This window comes from Chiroxiphia lanceolata, chromosome 1 (assembly GCF_009829145.1).
Source record: "Chiroxiphia lanceolata isolate bChiLan1 chromosome 1, bChiLan1.pri, whole genome shotgun sequence".
NCBI classification, from domain to species: Eukaryota; Metazoa; Chordata; class Aves; order Passeriformes; family Pipridae; genus Chiroxiphia; species Chiroxiphia lanceolata.
Window position 1 is genome coordinate 63,174,249 of NC_045637.1, and position 18,730 is coordinate 63,192,978.

Genomic DNA, 18,730 nt, shown 5'->3' on the forward strand with positions numbered 1-18,730 from the left:
CGGGGCAGAGCATCAGATGTCTGCATCTGGGGCCATGAAAACCAGGCGATGCTTAGTTAAGAGATCTAAACTCAGGAGAGGACACCAGGATTTTGAGAACAAACCAAAAACAAAGCAGGGGAAGTTTGTAACTCTCTTCAAATCCATATTTGTTTCTGGCTTAACCTCAACACATGGCTCCTTGAACTTTTCCTCCTCTTCTTCTTTCCTCTTGCTCCTCCCACCCCTTCCTTAATACCTCCTCCAACCTCACAGATCTAATTGCCAGTGCACTGATCTGAACCCTTAGAAATCCTCATGGTCCCTTTCCAGTTTTTACCAACTGCTGCACCTAGTCCTGACTCTGGCTCTGTGAAAGAAAAACTTGTGAAAAGAAAAACCTTCCTGTCTTCCACTGTGGGGGAGCAAGTTTTATGTTTTAAAGGTAGATACTTATGTCTTGGGCTAGGTGTCTAGGCCTAAAGAGTATGTACCAATATGTTGAAGAAGATTAATTTTTGAGTAGGGGAATTTATTTCTTGATTCATACAAGCAATCTTTGACAAAGGCACATGTTCCAGCGCTATTTCCTACAGGGGCTGAAACCTAGGAGATTCTTTGATTATATTTGGATCTTGTGGTCTTTGTTTAAGCCTTTCCAGGTAGGGCTTGGTGCGTTAGTTTGCATAGCTTAAGAACTTCTTTTTAATGAAGAAAATTTCTGTCATTTCTTTAATGTTTTTAATTTCTACCTGCCCCGGCTTCATGGGTAGGACTAGAGGTCTTTTGGAATATGTATGGTAACAACCACAGACATAAAGGAGCTCCCCTAAATGTCCTATGGTTATCTTTGTGGAAATTTTTAGTCTATCCAAATTAAAAGGCCTGCCAGATGTTCAAAATGTAATAAAATTCCTAGTATCACATCACTGGTGGTTTCATTGCTGTGAAGATGAGTCCAAAGAGACAAGATGCCAGAAATGGTTTGTCTCCACAAATGTCTCCATTTCACATGTGAATGGAAATGTGTATGACAGATACCATCTATAGAGGTTCCTCTCAGTGCAGTGAAAGGCACAGATGTGAAGATGCAGAAATCTTGACACATCATCTTCTGGTTGGTGAGGTGCTGGGACAAATTTGGGCCTTATTTAGAGCAGAAAATAGCACCAGTTGAGCAGCTGCTTGTGCTTGAAGAGTTGACAAGGATAACTAGTATTCAACACAAGCCCAACTAGGCAGAGATAATGCTTATTCTGGAAAGGATTTGTATCTATGGAGCTGACCTGGAGCAAAACAAGATTTGCCCTTGACTATTCTTAGCAATGACTTATGGTTCGCATTGACTTGATTGAATCACTTGCTGCTACAGCTCTTTCCACATGTAGGTGAGCCATTGCAGGCTCTCCACTGCATTTCTCCAGTCACCTTTTCACAGGTTCTTTAAGGCAGAGAGCCTCTGGCCAAGTGTGGTCCCATGGAGCCACGTTTCCAAAGGTGCTCCATATTTATGGTTGGGGCCAAACCTTCTGAGGAGGTCAGTCTATTGTGCACTGAACTCTTGAAAATCTGCCCAGCATTGTCACAGTGGGAACAGCCTTCAAGCAGTCTTGGAAATCTGGTCCTTATTTAGGAACTGAAAAGAGAACCAAACTCACAAAAATATGTCAGTGTATCTGGTTACTGAACAATTGAAAAATCTGTCCTCCTTGTGCTTTAGGATTAACTCAGGATTAATAGGCACATTAGTAAATTGAGAGTAAGGTGAAGCAGGGATAATAATAATTTCACACTATTTCAGCAACAGTTATTTGAACTGTATGTCAAAAGACCCCAAAAACATCACATGACAGGATCTAAACTACCTTGGAATGCAACCTGTTGGAGCAAAGATGTTACTAAACCTTTATCAAGGGAAGAGGCAAAATTCTCAGTTTGTATGCAGCACGATCTTACTGTTTATATCATGTATTTCATTTATACCTTACTTTTATTTTTGGATTTCTCTGGTTGTTCTCCTTGCATCACCAAGTCTATAAGAATTAATTTAACTCTTTTCTAGATTAAGTATTGTTCTATAAAAGAAGTACTTATGGCTTACTTTTTATATTAATTGCATTTATGCAATTATGCTACGTATGTGTTTTTTTAATAAGAGCTTAAGAAAATAGTGATACTTCAAAATACAGATCCAATTTTAAACTCATAGCTACAATAGCACATGTATTTAATTTTTATATAGGAGATTATTATTTCCAATGCCTATATATTCAAAGCAATTACTATGGAACATGAAAGTTTAAATTAAAAGGAAAAACAAGGTAGTTGACTTTCTATTAAACTTTTAATTTGATGAATAATGACACAATATAATTGTGCAGATAATTAATTAGACAATAATCTAGTAATGCAATACGGTAGTTATACTGTAATTAACTATCTTAACATTTTAAAGGAAAAAAATCAGGTTCCAGGTTGTTATTAATTTTTCATGGTAGGAAAAAAAGGCCTTTATGGTGTCAAACTTTTTGCAGAGTGATTTTTTCATATCTAGAATATTCTTAAGATTATTACATTTATACCCGTTTTATTCTTCATTTTCTGATTATCTTTTTAATTATTTTATTTTCTTTTTTCAGTCACTGAATGGTTTTGCATTGGTGGTGAGTGCAGATGGAATGATATTTTATGCGTCATCTACAATTGTGGACTATCTAGGGTTTCATCAGGTAAATATATTGACAAATTTTGGAATACTTAGTCACTGTCATTGTATTGACTTTCTTGTTGCCCTTTCTGCTAGCTGGCTTTCTAAAATGCAGCACTATATGTTGCTACCTTATCTACCTTATCCTTCTGCTGCTGATTAGACATATACTATTACTGAAATTCAGTTATTTTACTATACCACTTCAAATTATTTTTTTTTTTTGTAATCAGGCAGGTGAAGATTTATTTCTTGCAATGATGTTCCTTTTGTAAAGCTTTAGCTAACAGAAACATGATCCATTATAAAAGGAATATTTAGCTGGAAGTTTCCTTTCAATTTCAGTATAAGATGCTGTTTTTCTAGGCTGGTTGTCTGTGAGTCGTAAATATATTGTAAAGTCACAGAATAACAGAACCATGTAGTTGGAAAGGGCCTCTGGAGGTCATCTAATCCAACCTCCTGCTCAAAGCACATCCAGCTAGAGCATGTTGGTCCGGGACTCATCTAGTCAAGCTCTGAGTTTCTATGACCCCTCTGGAAGATGTGTTCCAGTGTTTAACCATGCTGACAATAATTTTTTTTCCACTTATTATTAAGCCCCAGTTTCCCATGTTGTAACTTGTGTCTGTTGCTTCTTGTCTTCCCACTTTGCTCTTATGAGAAGAGTCGGGCTTGGTCGTCTGTTCATCTGCTCATTTGGTTGATGTAGACAGCAGTAAGTTCTTCCCGAGGTTTTCTCTTCCGAAGGCTGAACAAACCCTGGTCTTCTCTCCTGATACATCATGTGCTCTAGCCCTCTTAAGTGTCTTGGTAGCACTCTCCTGGGCTCATTTCAATATGATAATTTTTTTTTTTCCTGGGATACCCAAAATTAAGAGAGAACTTTGCCTTTGTTGAACTTCCTGAGGTTCCTGTCCACCCATTTTTACAGTCCATCAAGGAGCTGTTCTGCTCTCCCCAGCTGGAACCCTCTGCAAACCTGCTGAGAGTGCACTCTATCCCATGATTCCTTAGTCAAGACATTAAACAGGGTTTGTCCAAGCATTAATCCCTGGGGGTTGTCACTAGTCATCAGTTGCCAGTTGGATGTTTTTATGACTCACATTTGCATATGTACAAAAGAGTTAAGAACAGAAAGAATCACCTTAGGATGTGAAGGGAAAAAGCAGACGTTTAAAAACAGGGGCCTCTGAAATAACTTTCCTCACTCAATCTGCTCTGAAAGTATCCTACACAGCCTTTATTTTAAGGAAAGTATCAATCTAAAGATAAGCATCTACCCCCCTACGCTTACTAATTAAGCATTCCTTGTTGTAATTGTTTCAGACTGATGTAATGCACCAAAACATATATGATTACATTCACGTGGATGATCGCCAGGATTTCTGTAGACAACTGCACTGGGCCATGAATCCTCCCCAGATGTTGTCTGGACAGCAACTACAGGCAGAAACAGGTGGGATTGTCTGTTGGTTGGAAACACAGGCACCACTGTATAGAGATAGAAGTGCATTCCATCTATGCCCATGTCTGCACTGTGTCAAGTCAGATTCTTCACCAGAAAGCTACATAGGGGCATTTATTTATGTCATTGTCTCATAGATGACATTTCTTCCTGATCCTTTGCATTTATAAGGTAGTGTGTGCCATAGAGGCCACTAAGTTGTTTTCTTTATGTTTCTCTGAGTAATTACATATATTCTTCGCACGCAGAATGAACAGCATCAGTCTTCATTATACCAATCTGTTGTTGATACTGATCAGGACATGAGTATTCCTCTCATTAATGCAAAACAATCCCATGCAAAATGTATATGAACAGAACCATAATGGCAGCACCACTTTCTGCCATTTGTTTTCCCATGCAAAATTATGTAGACAGGAGTCTTCTGAAGAACAAGTAAGTTTAGCAATGCACTTTTTCTTCTGAGGCTGTATTTCCCTAGGATGCCAGTTGGATACCCGTGCTCAAGATTTGTTCTACATGAGGCATTAAGCTGAAATCACAACTACAGAACATATAATCAGGTTGAAATTGTTAACTTTATAAAGAGTTATTGATACCAGCAAAATGTATGCATTTAATTTACCAAGGAAGTAATTGAGGAAATAATTTGGGAATCACAGTCACCAGCTGGGTGAGGAGAAACTTGCAAGAAATCCTTCATCAACTTTTAAGAAGTCTGCAGGAATGCAGTCATGAAACTTGTATTTCTTGTAAAACAGTTTCTATGTTTTACAAGTGACCTACATATATCTGAGGAACTTGGCAAAATTTTGTAGGAAGTACACAGAAAAAAAGCTAAACAACATGCACTAATATTTCAAACTATAACATTTACAAATATTTGGAATTTTTGTCCTAATCTATATCATGGAGAACTTCAGAGTTCTTGAGTTCATATTTTATTATAAATACTTGTATCTTTCGAGAAGTATTTCAAAAGCTGAGCACTTATAGTTCAAAAGTGGAAGATGCTTCATTAAAAATCAAGGAGGCAACAGTTGAACATTAGCTAATCAGCCACTGTCCATTTTTTTGTTTTGTTTTTTCTTGCGTTAGCATTTTTCCTTACTTTGTTCCTTTTTCTAATGCATTTTCTGTGATCTCTGATCTCAAAACCAGCAACATCTGCTACCCCACTTCACATCATTAAAAATTACAAAAACTCAGGAAATAAAGTTGAAGTTTCTGGAGAAACTCACCTGAATCCCATTGTAGAGCTTTTATTTTATTTTTGGTAGCACATGTGCAGATGTATCTATACATGTTACAATTTAATATTCGCCCATCCATAAAGCAATTTTTAGCAATTTCTGTAATTTCTCTTCAATTGGCTACAGAACATTTTCGTTATTTCTTAGTATGATTTGATCTATGTTGCCTTCACTGTTGATCCTAGGAGAAGAATATATTCTCAGTAAATTGTTTAAAGCACAAGAGAATGACAGCATGACAACAGATTATTCTTCCTTCTTAACTCGCTGTTTCATCTGTCGAGTTCGCTGCTTGTTGGACAGTACTTCCGGATTCCTTGTAAGTATAATTCCACTTAGATGACTGTAGTCATGACGTACAAGGTTTTAATGACTTACATGAAAAATTCTTCAACATAAATATTGAACATAAATATTGTAGAGAGCCATGGTCAGGATACATTTTTCTTCGCTGTGCACTAACAAGAAACACCTGAAGATAATTATTAATATGCGTAAAGCAGATAGGAGAAAAAAAAGGTTGTAATATTTGAAATTGAAAAAATCTAGAAACTTTTATGTTTTAAGTTCTTTTAGACAATATCTGTCCTCAATTTTTCCTGGGCATAGCACAAGAGTGGCAAGTCTGAATTTCAACAATTAAGATTAGAGCTCAAAGCATTTGCTTTAAGGAACAGGAAAAATAATGATCCGGTTTCCCCTTTCTTAAATAGTCCTTTAGTAATAAACCCAAGAATTAGAAAGTCTCTCTCATACTCCTTTCTAGAAATCACTTCTCCATTTGCTTACTAAAGACCAATGGTGTTTCTACTTAAGGGAAACTACAGCATGTGCGAAGAAAATGAGAGGATTAGCATGAGACATGGAAGCACAACTTCTCTCTCAAATACTCATCGCTGGGAAACTATGGGTCTTAACAGCTATATCAGTTAGTCATTTCTACATCCCTGTTTTAATCTTGTAGCTCTGGAAAATGCCTAAGTCAAAAGGGCAAAAGGGTCATTTATTGGTAGGTAATTTTTTCAGCAGCAGCTTGCTATTAGCTTGCTATTACCTTGATCTCTGCCTTCTGAGGCAGGGATGGATGGCTCCTTTCAAGCTATGTACTTTGTATTTGGCTATCTTGAGCCTACCTTTTCTCTTGGCATCTGTCTGCACAGTCCTTGGCTTGTGCCAGTCCAGAGAAGGTATAGAGCAAGAGGAAAAAAAACTAAGAAACCATCTCACTGGAGAGAACAGAGTATGGAAAAATAATGGTTCCAGCCTCAGTGAGGTACGGCAGAAAAAGCTGTTTGCAGCACTATACACTATACACTATACACTGCCCGTCTCGGCAACCAGAGGGTAACACAGAACTTCTACTTTGAGTGCACAGGAGAGAGGGGAAAAATCAACCATCTTCAAATGTGTCATTTTAGAGTTGATAGAAGTGGCATGGTTTAAATTATACGAAGATAATGAAATTCCTAGTTTTAATCTCTGATTCAAAACAGGTTTTGGTGTTAAATAACATGGTCCATAGGTTGTATTAGCATTTTAAGTGTTTATACACTAAATGCTTAACATATATATATTTTTTTTCTTTTGCATGCCAGACAATGCAGTTCCAAGGCAAACTAAAGTTTCTCTTTGGACAAAGGAAAAAGTCCTCATCAGGAACAATATTGCCACCTCAGCTGTCCTTATTCTGCATAGTGGTACCACTTCTGCTCCCTTCTGTGACAGAGATGAAGATGAAAAGCCTACTTGTGAAAGCAAAACACAAAGCTGATGATGCAACAGCAGCAAACACAAAGTATTTACTAATTAATCTTTTGGCATTTATGTACTTCATGTTTATTAAGCATGTAAAAAGCACAAATTATGTTAAGTTACTCTTAAACTCTTTCTTAGAAAAGTGAATAATTTGTCTGGATTTAACTATTTAATATAAAACAAAGATAATAGATTATGATTATATCATAATATAATATGATATAATACAATACAATATAATGCAAGAAAATACAATATATTGTAGTTTATATATAATATATGTTAAATATTTTATTACTATATATAAAGTTTTATATTAAAAAATGAAACATTAGGATATCTTCCTCACCTTCAGAAGTTACCAATACAGCAAAGTCATTCCATTAGCCGTAAAAATGGAAAAGAAAAAGTTTTTTTACTGGGAGTTTTCAAATTTAAGTATCTTCTGGTAACACAATTATTTGGATCTGAGTATTTTGTTAACTAACAAAGGAAAAGGAAAACTTCAGAAAGCTGACTGTGCGTGTGTAGGGGTGTTCACATAGAGGCTAATGAGTTTTACTTGGTGTATGTATTTATCTTGCAATAGAAATTTTATGAACACGTAAGTTTACAATTGCACTAAATGGCTTGGGGGTGATAATTTGGTCGCCACCGCAAAAAATTGGGAGAGATTGTGTTCAAACTCATTTCCTTCCTAACATTCAATTTTGTTACTCTTCTATGATTGAATTTTAGTTGATGTTTGGAGCTAGGATTATGTTTTCCCTTATTTGGTTAAATATAACCTTACTGTAATGAGGTCGATTGCTGTGAAGCAAAATGCTCGTCAGTATGACCAACAGTATCATAATTTGGCTTTTACTTAGATTATGTTTGCATATGTGTGGATTCACTATCCAGACGTATAATGTGATTCTAGAACATACATGCTTTTGACAAGAACTTGCTGGAAGGCTGGTATAACGGAATATGCAGGCTTTTGGAGTAGAGTTGGAAAGTCATTTCCACTTGCCAGTTTTTTCAGAGGGCCAAGTGAAATTAACTGATGATCAGAATTCAGCTCCTAGAAGAGAGGTGCTTTACTTAAGTTTTGCTATCTGACTGGACAGTGGCCAAGGATTTGACCAGAATGAAGCACTCATTTATCTTCAGTGTTTCCTTTGGTTCAGGCCTGATGCATGGTAGCCAAGGATGTGGGCAAACTTATGTAGTACTTTTTTTCCTGATGGTTTTAACAGAGGGAAACATCTGTAAAGCAGTGTTACAGACATTGCACCCTTTTCAAGCCCTAATATGCATTTTCAACTAAAGATTGGAAGAAATCCATTTAAATAATTATAGCGATTATTGCAAATTGAAATCTTACTCTTAAATGCATTGCTGGTCACTGTGATGTATGTACCTCAAATGTACTTTGAATAGGCAGAGGAGAGTATACACAGCATTTGTCTCAATTCAAGCTGAAATTTATTGTTCCAGACATAGTCATGGGTAGAATATTCCTAAACATAGCTATTCCTCTTAATTGGATACAGAAATCCAGTGACACACTAGTTTGAGCAACTGAATGATGCAGGAAACAGATAATTATTTAGTGTTAGTTACTATGTACTTAAACTATAAGTCTTTGCTAATGGTCAACAACTTGAAGATCGTATCTTTTAGAGTCTGTGATTCTACTGTGTTGTCATCCACTGACAAGGAATTTTCCACCTTTTCTGTCCTCTACAGCTCCAGTTCGAAAGGCAGTTCAGGGCTGTGTGAAGCAACAGAATTGTATGGAAGGAACAGTCATCGTGAAGCTGCCACTTTCACTAATGCATTACAGATTGCTGAAAACCAAATCAAAGGTGTGTCTGCTAAGTACTTCTGGATTACATCCAGTTTATGGAAAGAGGGCCTTATCTTATTTCCTCTTGCTAGGATTTTCAGGTTTTGGTCCCAGTGCTCCCTTTTTGCTTCTCTCTAACAACTCTTCTTTAAAAAAAAAAAATGAAAAAAAAATTTGTCCACCTCAATGCTGAATCAGTCTGCGATTTCAGAGTGGGTAGAAAGTTTACAGAGAAATAAACAATCATAGTAAAAAAGAATACTCAATGTATGCTTTCCTGAGAGTGACAGCACTGAATTTAATAAGATTATGTGAAAACCATAATAATTAATAACAATATCTATCCCTCTGACGAAAACTGGATGATATGTTACAAATACTAGTTTTCCCCAAAGATTAGAAAACAGAGGAAAATTAGAATGCATTGTCTTTAAAACTCAGGATTTGTTTGCAGCTTTGACTCATGTTTTTCCAGTGCTGGGCTGTGGAAAAATTAGGAGTCTACGCTGTATTTCAGATTTTACAATGGATAAAATTTTGATGGTGAGTCTACCTCACTGGGCAACTTCTTAAGCAGAATTGTACTCGTCTTTCTATCGTATCTGCTGGAAATCTTTAATGTCTTTAAAACCATTCCTCTCTTATAGCCCCATTTTTCACGAAATTTTCCTGTTGGTATAGTACTACTACCACTGAGAGGAAAAAATTATAAGGAATGAGTAATACTGAAAAATCCTTGGTTACAGTTTAGGTGCCTCATTAGGCTTTTCACATTTTAGTTTTAAAATGTACTTTGCCCCATTTTGTAACTCTCCTATGCTGATGATTCCAGGGCAGCAAACAAACCTGTGAACATTCACCTGTAGTTTAGGTAAGAAAAAATATTAAATACTGCTTGTATTAAAATAGATTTTCTTTTAAATTGTATAGCAAAGAATAATGGAGAAAATGGCATTTCTCTAGTCAAAGTACAAACAAATGAAGATCACTGGGTCTGGGTTCAAGCTAACACTCAACTTCTGTATCGAAGTGGTTGTTCAGAATATGTCCTTGCCCAACAGCAAATGTTAAAGTAAGTATATTTTGCAGTACTGAAAGATAAAATTCAGAAAAATGAATGTATTCTTTATGTATGAAATTTTTAAAAGGACTGTAGTGACCTAAGAGAAGAGCTAAATGAGAAGAATTTAGTTTACTTATGGTAAGGAAATCCATTTCTGTCTTGGAACATACAAAATGGTTGTTATAATATTAAACAATATGTATTTTCTGTCTTCAGGGTTTTTTTTCTTCTGAAGTTGAGTGTACGTACATACTAAGACAGAAACAAAATGCTTGATTATTAATATGTTTTAACTTTCTTGCACTAAAATGTATTTTGTGGTTTTGTTTTGCATCTGAAAACCTAGAGTACTAGTTTTTATACATGTCAACATTTAATTATGTTAAACTTTTATTTTCTTTATGGATGACAATTGAACTCATGTTTTTAGTTGTGTATATGCAACATAATCTAAAGAAGTGTATTCATATTCATTGTATGTCTGTAGGTAGATACATCTAGTTGCCTGTGGGCTCAATCATGAACTGTAAACTAATCTCACAGATTTGCATTGAAAGAGGACCTCTCAGATGAGTTTTACTCTTTCCTCCCAAATAGACTTTTCATCCTTCCCCCGTGGGATTGTCTGTTCAGTTCCTGTGGGCCTTGTTGAGGTATCTCTTCCAGCTGCTCTCAGGTAGATGATAAGAGAGTGGACTGAATAAGGGACTGAGAGTTGTACATAGCCACTATCTGGCCCAGTGTTTAAAATGTGGCTATTCACAGATTTTTTCCTTTAGAATGCATTGCAGATGAAAGAAATAAATGAAAAATAGAGTAGATACTCCTTGCAGGCAGTGGGTGTCCCAGGATCCACATGAATAGCAGAGAAGCTCCCACCTGAGGATGGTGGAACACTTCATGCTTATTGGGATGGCACAAACATTACCTTGCCACGTGAGAGAAAGAAGTTTATTAAGAAGCAGATTAAAAGGCGTTGTTTCTGGTATTCGTGTCTCTACTTCTAAACTGGGTTATTTAGTTACATTTTTACCCTCTGAGTGGTTAAAATCCTTCCTTTGTGCTTGATAGTTCCCACAGGCTGAAGTATTACAGGAGTTGGCCTTGGCTATTATATTCAGTTCTGTTTTTCTGATAGTCTGCAATAGACTTTGTACTTGCTACTACTTTTTTTTTTTTCGTTAAACTGTGTGGTGTCTTCCTGGAAACATACATTCTTCTGGAGAATTTTCACTAGATACTGTTTCACTGTAAAACTCTTCATTTGGGGGTTTAACTTTTTTTGACGACTGCATTTTGTTCAGCCTTCGCTTCCCAATTTACTCATTTTCTGAGCAGCTAGCTCTGCAGCAAACTTGTATCAGATCATTTGCATCTCAATCCTGTCAATAATAAAAATAACAATATTTAGAAGAGAACTGAACATATTTAATACCTCATTTAAAAAAAAAAGAGAGAGAAAATATTCTCCTTTCGTGTTGTACATTTATTACAGCGGGACGTTCTCTCTGTAACAACAGGGACTCCCTCTACTGGAAAATCCTATACTTGCACATTGATTCGATGCCCAAGGAAAAAGTTCTTTTGCGAGCTACGAAAAAGCCTTCTAAGCCCCTTACTAGCTCTTCAGGTTTTCACGGTCGGTTTCTTATTGAGATGTCCACTTCCTGTTTGGAGAGGGATAGCGTGGTTTTGTAGCACTGATCCTGCCTGATTGGGAATCAGCACCTTAGTGAATTCAAGACCTGAACCTCTAGATTTGGACCCCATGTTCTGAAAACTGCTGCATCAGGCATGGAAATGCTCAGGCAACATCCTCTGCCAGACCTCTTCACTAATGTTGAGTACTTCAGCTAGAGATCATGGAAAATTAAGTCACTGGTCATCTTAGAAAGCAAAAGACAACATAAATTAAGTAAGATACGTAAAACAAACCTCCACCCAATATGAATATCTGTTACTATTCAGACATTTAATTCATGCATTTGATTTCCTCTCAGCTAACTCTGCATTCTCAAAATATAAGATCCCCATGGTTTTCCCTCAAATCACTTGGATCAGAAAGTTCTTATATGTCCAAATAGTTCTTTGTTAACAAAATACATCTCATTTAAGATACTAGTTCTATTTTATCTCTAGAATTTTCTACACACAAATATTATTTAGATACATTTTAAGGGAAGAACAGAAGTGTAAGGTAATTATCATACGTCTCTACAATATTTAAGGTCTTTGTGAACTGTGCATCTGAAATGGAAGAAAGAATGTGTGACAGAATTTAAATGAAACAGTGCCACAGAAAGGTAGTTGTGCACACACACTGATGCCCAGATTCAGGGACATTCTTTTTTACTGTGGAGCAAATGCAAAGGTTATATGGACAAGAGTGTTCAAGTCCCATATGGAGGACAAAATACTGCTTGTCAAATACGTTAAGCCACTCTGTTTGTATCCCAGAAAACAACAATTTTGAAACCTCTGACTGACTGCATTTTTTTTTCTACTGTTATTGAAAGGGAAGAAGATGAACAACTGAAGATATTAAGTGGTTTTGCCAGTTTGAGAGGAAACCTGGAGGGTCTTTCCCGTAACAGTGCCATTGAAACTCTGGGCCAGTGGAAGCATCTTAACTGGACAGCAGTAAAAAATGAACAAGATAATGTAAAAGTGAAGTTTGAACCTCATACTAACGGTGAGTGTTTTATGCAAGAGGAACCTCTCAGTTCTAACACTTCAGTTTTAGGCATTCAAAACAACTGCACCACAAACAGCAGCTGGAATTTAAGAAACTCAAGCTCTTGTTCTGTGAGCCAGCGAATGAACACGTGTTCAAACAGGAGAGCTGGATCATTCTACAACAGAGACCAAAATTTCTTAAATTTGGCATCAACTTGTCCTTCCCACTGGGGAAGTGCAGAAAACAGCCCGTCTTACTCGGGTGTCCAGCAGCGTTGTGCAGAGAACTATGTGACAGACCATCTGAAACTGCAGAGACCATTAATATCCTCAGAGTCTCTCTATGACACAGCCGTTCCCTTGGAGATGCCTATCAAAATGGAATATGATTCTGATTCTGAAAACATTGCTGATAACTACCTGATGTCGCAAAACCGAGCATGGCTGGATGAGAATGGCTCGGTGAGAAAGCAGGCATACAGCTACCCCAGTAGAGTGCACCTCAAAATGGAACCGGACCTCTGTGAGCCAGCCTTGCCTTGTCAGAAGCCAAGGCACTGCCTTTACACGCCACACAATTGGCAATGCATCGTAGCAAATCATCCAAACAACCTAAACTTGAACAGATCTTGCAAGGGTTCACGTAACAAGGAGGCGGCCCCATTTTGCCCTCAGAACTCCTCCATGTGTCTGGAAAGCATGCCCGACTTGCCGCACACAGCTTGCTATGGCCATTTCTACAGCCCCAGCCCAGGGGAGGAGAAAGAGCAGAATCATGAGGTGTTCAAAATGCCGTGTGAATTTAAAAACCCTTGCTTGGTTCAAGCAATCAAGCGTGAGCCCCTGGATTCTCCACCGTTGTCCAATAGTGGACAGAACAGAGTACATGTGAGCTTCCCTGAAAATACATTAGCAGGTCCTGTGCCTCAAAAAACCACTGAATGTACATTTTTGCAATAGATTTTATAACATTTGAAATATTTATAATGTTAAAAGCAAGAAGTTGTAGATTCTCTTCCAGTTGGGTTAAGAGTTACTAAAATTAAAAGCCAATTGAAAGATTTTGAAAGTGTGTGTGTGCACCTGTGTGTGAGAAAAACAGACACAGACACACACATCCTACCCCTGCTACCGCCTTTCTTTTAGTGATCTTTGGAAAGAGAAAAGAAAGATAAAACCTCAGGCAGAGAAAAATAATCGTTACTTGCTGCACAGGTATACCTGATAATTTGTCTTTATCTTCTTTCCTCTCTTGTCTACAGTGCATTACCAAGGTCTAGAAATTTCTGTTTCCTGCTTTTGTCCTGTTTGTTTTTCTCAAGCTGATGTGATGCCTCTGTGCAAATCAAAGATGTTTATGGTCTTCAGTGTGGCCAGTTTAGCTTAGGAGCTTTTGCTTTTTAATTATTTTTTCTACTCTAATAAGAAAGATCAGCTACTCCTTCATCTCAACACTGAATTGATGGTAAGGGCTTCCCAACAAAGGACCGTATTAAAAAAACTGACTTTCATAAAATGCATTAGAAATTATTTCTTTTCAAACTGAAGTTATTACTGAGTTTTCTTGATAATATTAATGTTTTAGAATCCATATTTTTCCATTTTAAAGTAATCAGACTTTCACGTTGCTATCTGAAAAACTGAACAAGGGGATGTAATCCACTTCTTTAAATGAGTTACAAAATGTTGTTAAATGTATTTGAGAAGAAAGTATTTCCCCAACTGTTTCCCTTGGTTTTACTTGTAACATTAACAAAGGAAATGCACTTTTTTATTTGACAGTATCTATTTGACTGGTAGCAGTTTGTTAGACATCATCTGACATCAAAACTGAATCCCATACTAAGATTATTTTCAAAAGCATCCTAGTTTCAATCCCAAAAGAAAATCTTAATCTCACTGAGGGCTAACTGGTGGATGTATAACTTTCAAAAGCACTTTGGTCCACTTTAGTGCTTTTGAAAACAGAGTGTATACTTTTCTTTGAACCCATGTAGTAATGTATTTCCACAACAAAAAGAAAAAATCTACAACTTATATTTTGGGTTTTGTTGTTGTTGTTGTAGTTTGACTCCTGCACTAACTTTTGTTTTAAAATTGCACTATTTCAACTTTATATCAACTTCATCTGTATAAAGACTACATCATTTAAAAAAATGCTTAGATGTATATGTGCTTTTTGAAAGAAGGCCTATAATGAATGTTTTCTTTTTTAAAGTGTTATAAATAATTATAATGTCTTCATTTCTATATCTATTAGTCACTAAGGGTGTGGCCAGAAGAGTGGTATAAAATTCTCCCAAATGCTATAAATATGTGGTATAAGTAGAGTCTTCAGTTAGTGTGATGGTTCTGCACCCAGGAGGCTGCTCTTCCCCAAGATTATCTGTCTTTTCTGATAGAAATTACTGCCTGTACTTTAGAGTTGGCATATATAAAGATACATATTCTCTGCATGTAAGCTAAGTGCTTATGAACAGTTTGATCAGAAATGCTGCACTTTGCACTGAAGTGGAACTTCCTGATGACTGTCCTGCACAAGGCAGTACTCCTAGCAGAAAGCAAGACTGGACAGTAAAGCGGGCAACAACATCTTATTGTAGCTCAAGTTAAATCTGTCATAGTCCAACTGGTCATATCCAAGCCATGAGAATATTAGCTTTTTTGTGTTGGAGGTAAATCAGTTCCCTATTGGCTATGTGCTGCCTCTTATTTGAGACAGTCTTGATCCTTGCCTTAGTACTCCTGCCAGTGGGTGCAATGTAACATCAGAACCCATTCTGAAGCTGGACTGCAGTGGTGGAATTTACACCGCTCCAGTGCATCACTGTTCACATCACAGAAATCCAAGCCAAATTGCAAAAGTACCTGTGGGGGAGAAAACTGGTTACTAATGAAGAGTGAGACTGCCATAAATCAGCATTGCTGCACAACCTCTGCCTCATTGATTCACTATCTACATAATTATGACCATCTGTTCTTTTAAACTCTCAGAGTTACTCTCATAGTCCTTTGCTTGGCATGTAGCAGTGGCACTGCTTATGTCCTGGTGCCAGACACTCTGCTGTGGTCTCATAACTGCTGGAAGGGTTGTGCCATGAACCATGTAATATTCCCCAGTCCAGCTCCTTATGCAGCTGTCTGGCAGAAATGAGATAATGGGGAGACAGGGTAGTGTGGGAATAGATGACTGGGGCCAAGTGGAGGACACTTCTGCATGACTGCTGAAAAGCTGCTCATTTAATTCCACACATGGAATCACTGTCACACCCTCCTGAATGAGATTACCTGGGCTTCGTTTCACACTACCTTGAACCTTCTCTCGTCATTTGCATTGATGAAACATGACTGTAGAACACTATTACCTTCATCTGGACATGCTGGCACCATTTTGCATGATGGGAGTGGTTACACCAGGTGCAATTCTGTAGAGGACTGTGCCACTGAATTACTTGTCTGTGCTTAGAAATATTTCCCAGCGTGATGACAGTGGGAGAAATATACCAGCCAGATTTCTCTCTTCAGTGCAGAAGCAATTTATACTAACAACAAACATTCTCTAAAATTCTCCCTGTTACAGAATAAATGCTTTTTTTGTCGACATAACTCTGTCTACTCTAGGGCATTCCTCGCTTATTTCAGTTAGAATTATTTTTCTCGTATTTCCAACAAGCCTAGATACACTTTACACATCTTGATTGATATTACAGAGGTAGATGAAGCTTCTGCATGTAAGGCAATCTCATCTGATACAAGAGATGCAATGGCCCTTTAGGAGGAAGGATGAATGTGTGACTCAAAAGTGAGATATTGCATTCTGACTCCCCGCTGTGTAAATGCAGTTGGGTTTGTTTCCTTATAATTCCATAAAGTCAGGTTTGTTTCCTTATAATTCCATAAAGTCTGAACCCAAGAAAAACTCACTTATCCTGCACATTGCATTTGTATTTAGCCCACTTAATTTGTGGCAGAGTTGTTATCTCAGGTCTCACATGAAAAAAAGTGGTATCAGTGGAATTCTTCCTAGTCTAAGTTATCACACATGCAGTGCTGCAATTTCCCAAGAACTGGGCTTATCAAGAAATCAGCAGTTTATCCATTTTTTGGACAATTGTTAACCACTGTTGATAGTAAACAAAGATAAGTTCTTTCTAAGTTCTTGGGAAGAACAGAGGAAATTACCACATAAAAAGGATCTCTTCCTATTTGTGTTTAAGGCACAGATGCTATTCCTTCATCCTCTCCCAATGACATCTGCCCTGGACTGAGTCTGGACTGAAATCTCACATGGCATTGTACCTTATACCTGTTAAATTGCCACTGATTTAATCTTATAAAACCTTTTTGTATGCAGACATTAATGACCCCCTGACACTGACCGGTAAATAGCATGAAAGACAGAGCAGTTCTTTAAAATGGTTACATTTTCTTAGTTGTTGTTGTTGCTTTGGTATTAGTTTAAAAACTAGCACTGAAAAGTAGTGTTTCAGATGTTTTCGATCACTTGTATTTAGATTATATTCTTAATGAACTGGTGTTTGTATCCCTCAAGCGCAGCCCTAAGGTCTGTTTCAGGAGCCTCCCAGTGTATTTATTGTAGCAACAATAAAAAAAATATTTTTGTAGAAGAAATGCCTAGTCAAACAGTTACCTAATAGGAACTTGGGGCATTCAGGCTGAAAGAAATGCCTGATAGATAATAGAATTCAAACTTCTTAGCCATAAATTCTCCAGAGGGTGAGACAGAATGAATTCTCTGATCTTTGGGGAGGATATTTTTTAGTGTGGAAGGTAAGCAGTTCTAAAAGCTGTGAGAAGGTGTTTCCCCCTGAGACGTTACTTGGTCCACAGGTAGCAGAGACTATATCAGTGCTACAGCTGCTGATCAAGGTCTTGACTTTACTGAGAATGTGGCCTGATTTCAGCTGCCAGCTGCTGAGTATCATAAAAATACTAGTCCAACACCATTGAAAGCCACTATTTTTACTGAAAAACATGATTTGACATACAGGTAAACTTGTACAGAAAAAAGAGTGAATTTTCCTGCAGTTACACCAGTGACTGAAACTGTGGCAGACCTCCACTGTAGATAACACAGTAAGTAATTTATATTCACTTTAGAGTCTTCGGACGCCTAAGTAAGCTTTGTTTCAAAAAATCTGAGTGAGAGCAGCGCTGTGCAAGTGGTAAACTTGTTTCAGTTGTCCTCAGCTTGGAGATTTAACTTGGGAAATGAAAGGTTAAGGGACTGTACCTAAATTCTCTGTAGGAAAGACTTAACTTCCTACTCCTTGATTGTAGCATGGTAATGCAAAGTATATCTCTATGATTTAACCACACTTTATTAGAACACAGTGATGTATTCTTAAAATTATTAGAACTGAGTCTGCTCTGGAGATAGGGAAGTCTGACATTTGAGCATTAGCAAGTTCAGTAAGGCTTTAGGTGCTCATCCTTTGATGTAGTATTGAGATTGACAGGGCATGTGCAATTCTTCCAGAAATTCCTAGTGCTTAAAATACTTGAGAGGCAACAAGCCTGAGGCAAGGAATATTCTGTGGGATAAGATCAGCTTCTGCTGCTCTTTACGTTGAAGCCATATTGGAATTTAAATAGGACAGCCTCACCCACAGTAGTTTTTTCAGAGAAGCCATTATTTTGTCATAACAAGTTGTGACATTTTAATTGAAATAGTTAAAAGACACCATTTATCCTACCTATGGATACATACATTGCCTTAGGTAGTGGTAAAAAATGTTAACATACTAATTTTCTTTCATTAGAGTGTCATGTAGCTGAAAAAACAAACTGAGAATGACAGGGGTATAGAACCGTTGTTCTATTTTTCTTTCCTTCTCTTTCTGCTCTTTTCCTCTCTTTCTCTCTACTCTCTTAGTGTAAACATTAAAAATGGAAATACCTTTCTGATCATACTGAGACAAAATCCCTACACCTAAACTAGATTTTAGAAAATTTCTCATAAGAACAGTAGATT

General features: G+C 37.2%; 1 protein-coding gene across 1 annotated transcript in view; it reads left to right on the forward strand.

Annotated features, from left to right (window-relative positions):
• AHRR (aryl-hydrocarbon receptor repressor) overlaps positions 1-13,695 on the forward strand; it is an 85,602-nt gene extending 71,907 nt beyond the window's left edge. The window contains exons 5-11 of the mRNA XM_032698661.1: positions 2,619-2,708; positions 4,016-4,145; positions 5,593-5,726; positions 7,003-7,202; positions 8,897-9,015; positions 9,927-10,068; positions 12,576-13,695. Coding sequence (XP_032554552.1) covers positions 2,619-2,708; positions 4,016-4,145; positions 5,593-5,726; positions 7,003-7,202; positions 8,897-9,015; positions 9,927-10,068; positions 12,576-13,695 — 1,935 coding nt within the window. The remainder of the gene's footprint in view (positions 1-2,618; positions 2,709-4,015; positions 4,146-5,592; positions 5,727-7,002; positions 7,203-8,896; positions 9,016-9,926; positions 10,069-12,575) is intronic.
• Positions 13,696-18,730: the final 5,035 nt, after the last annotated feature.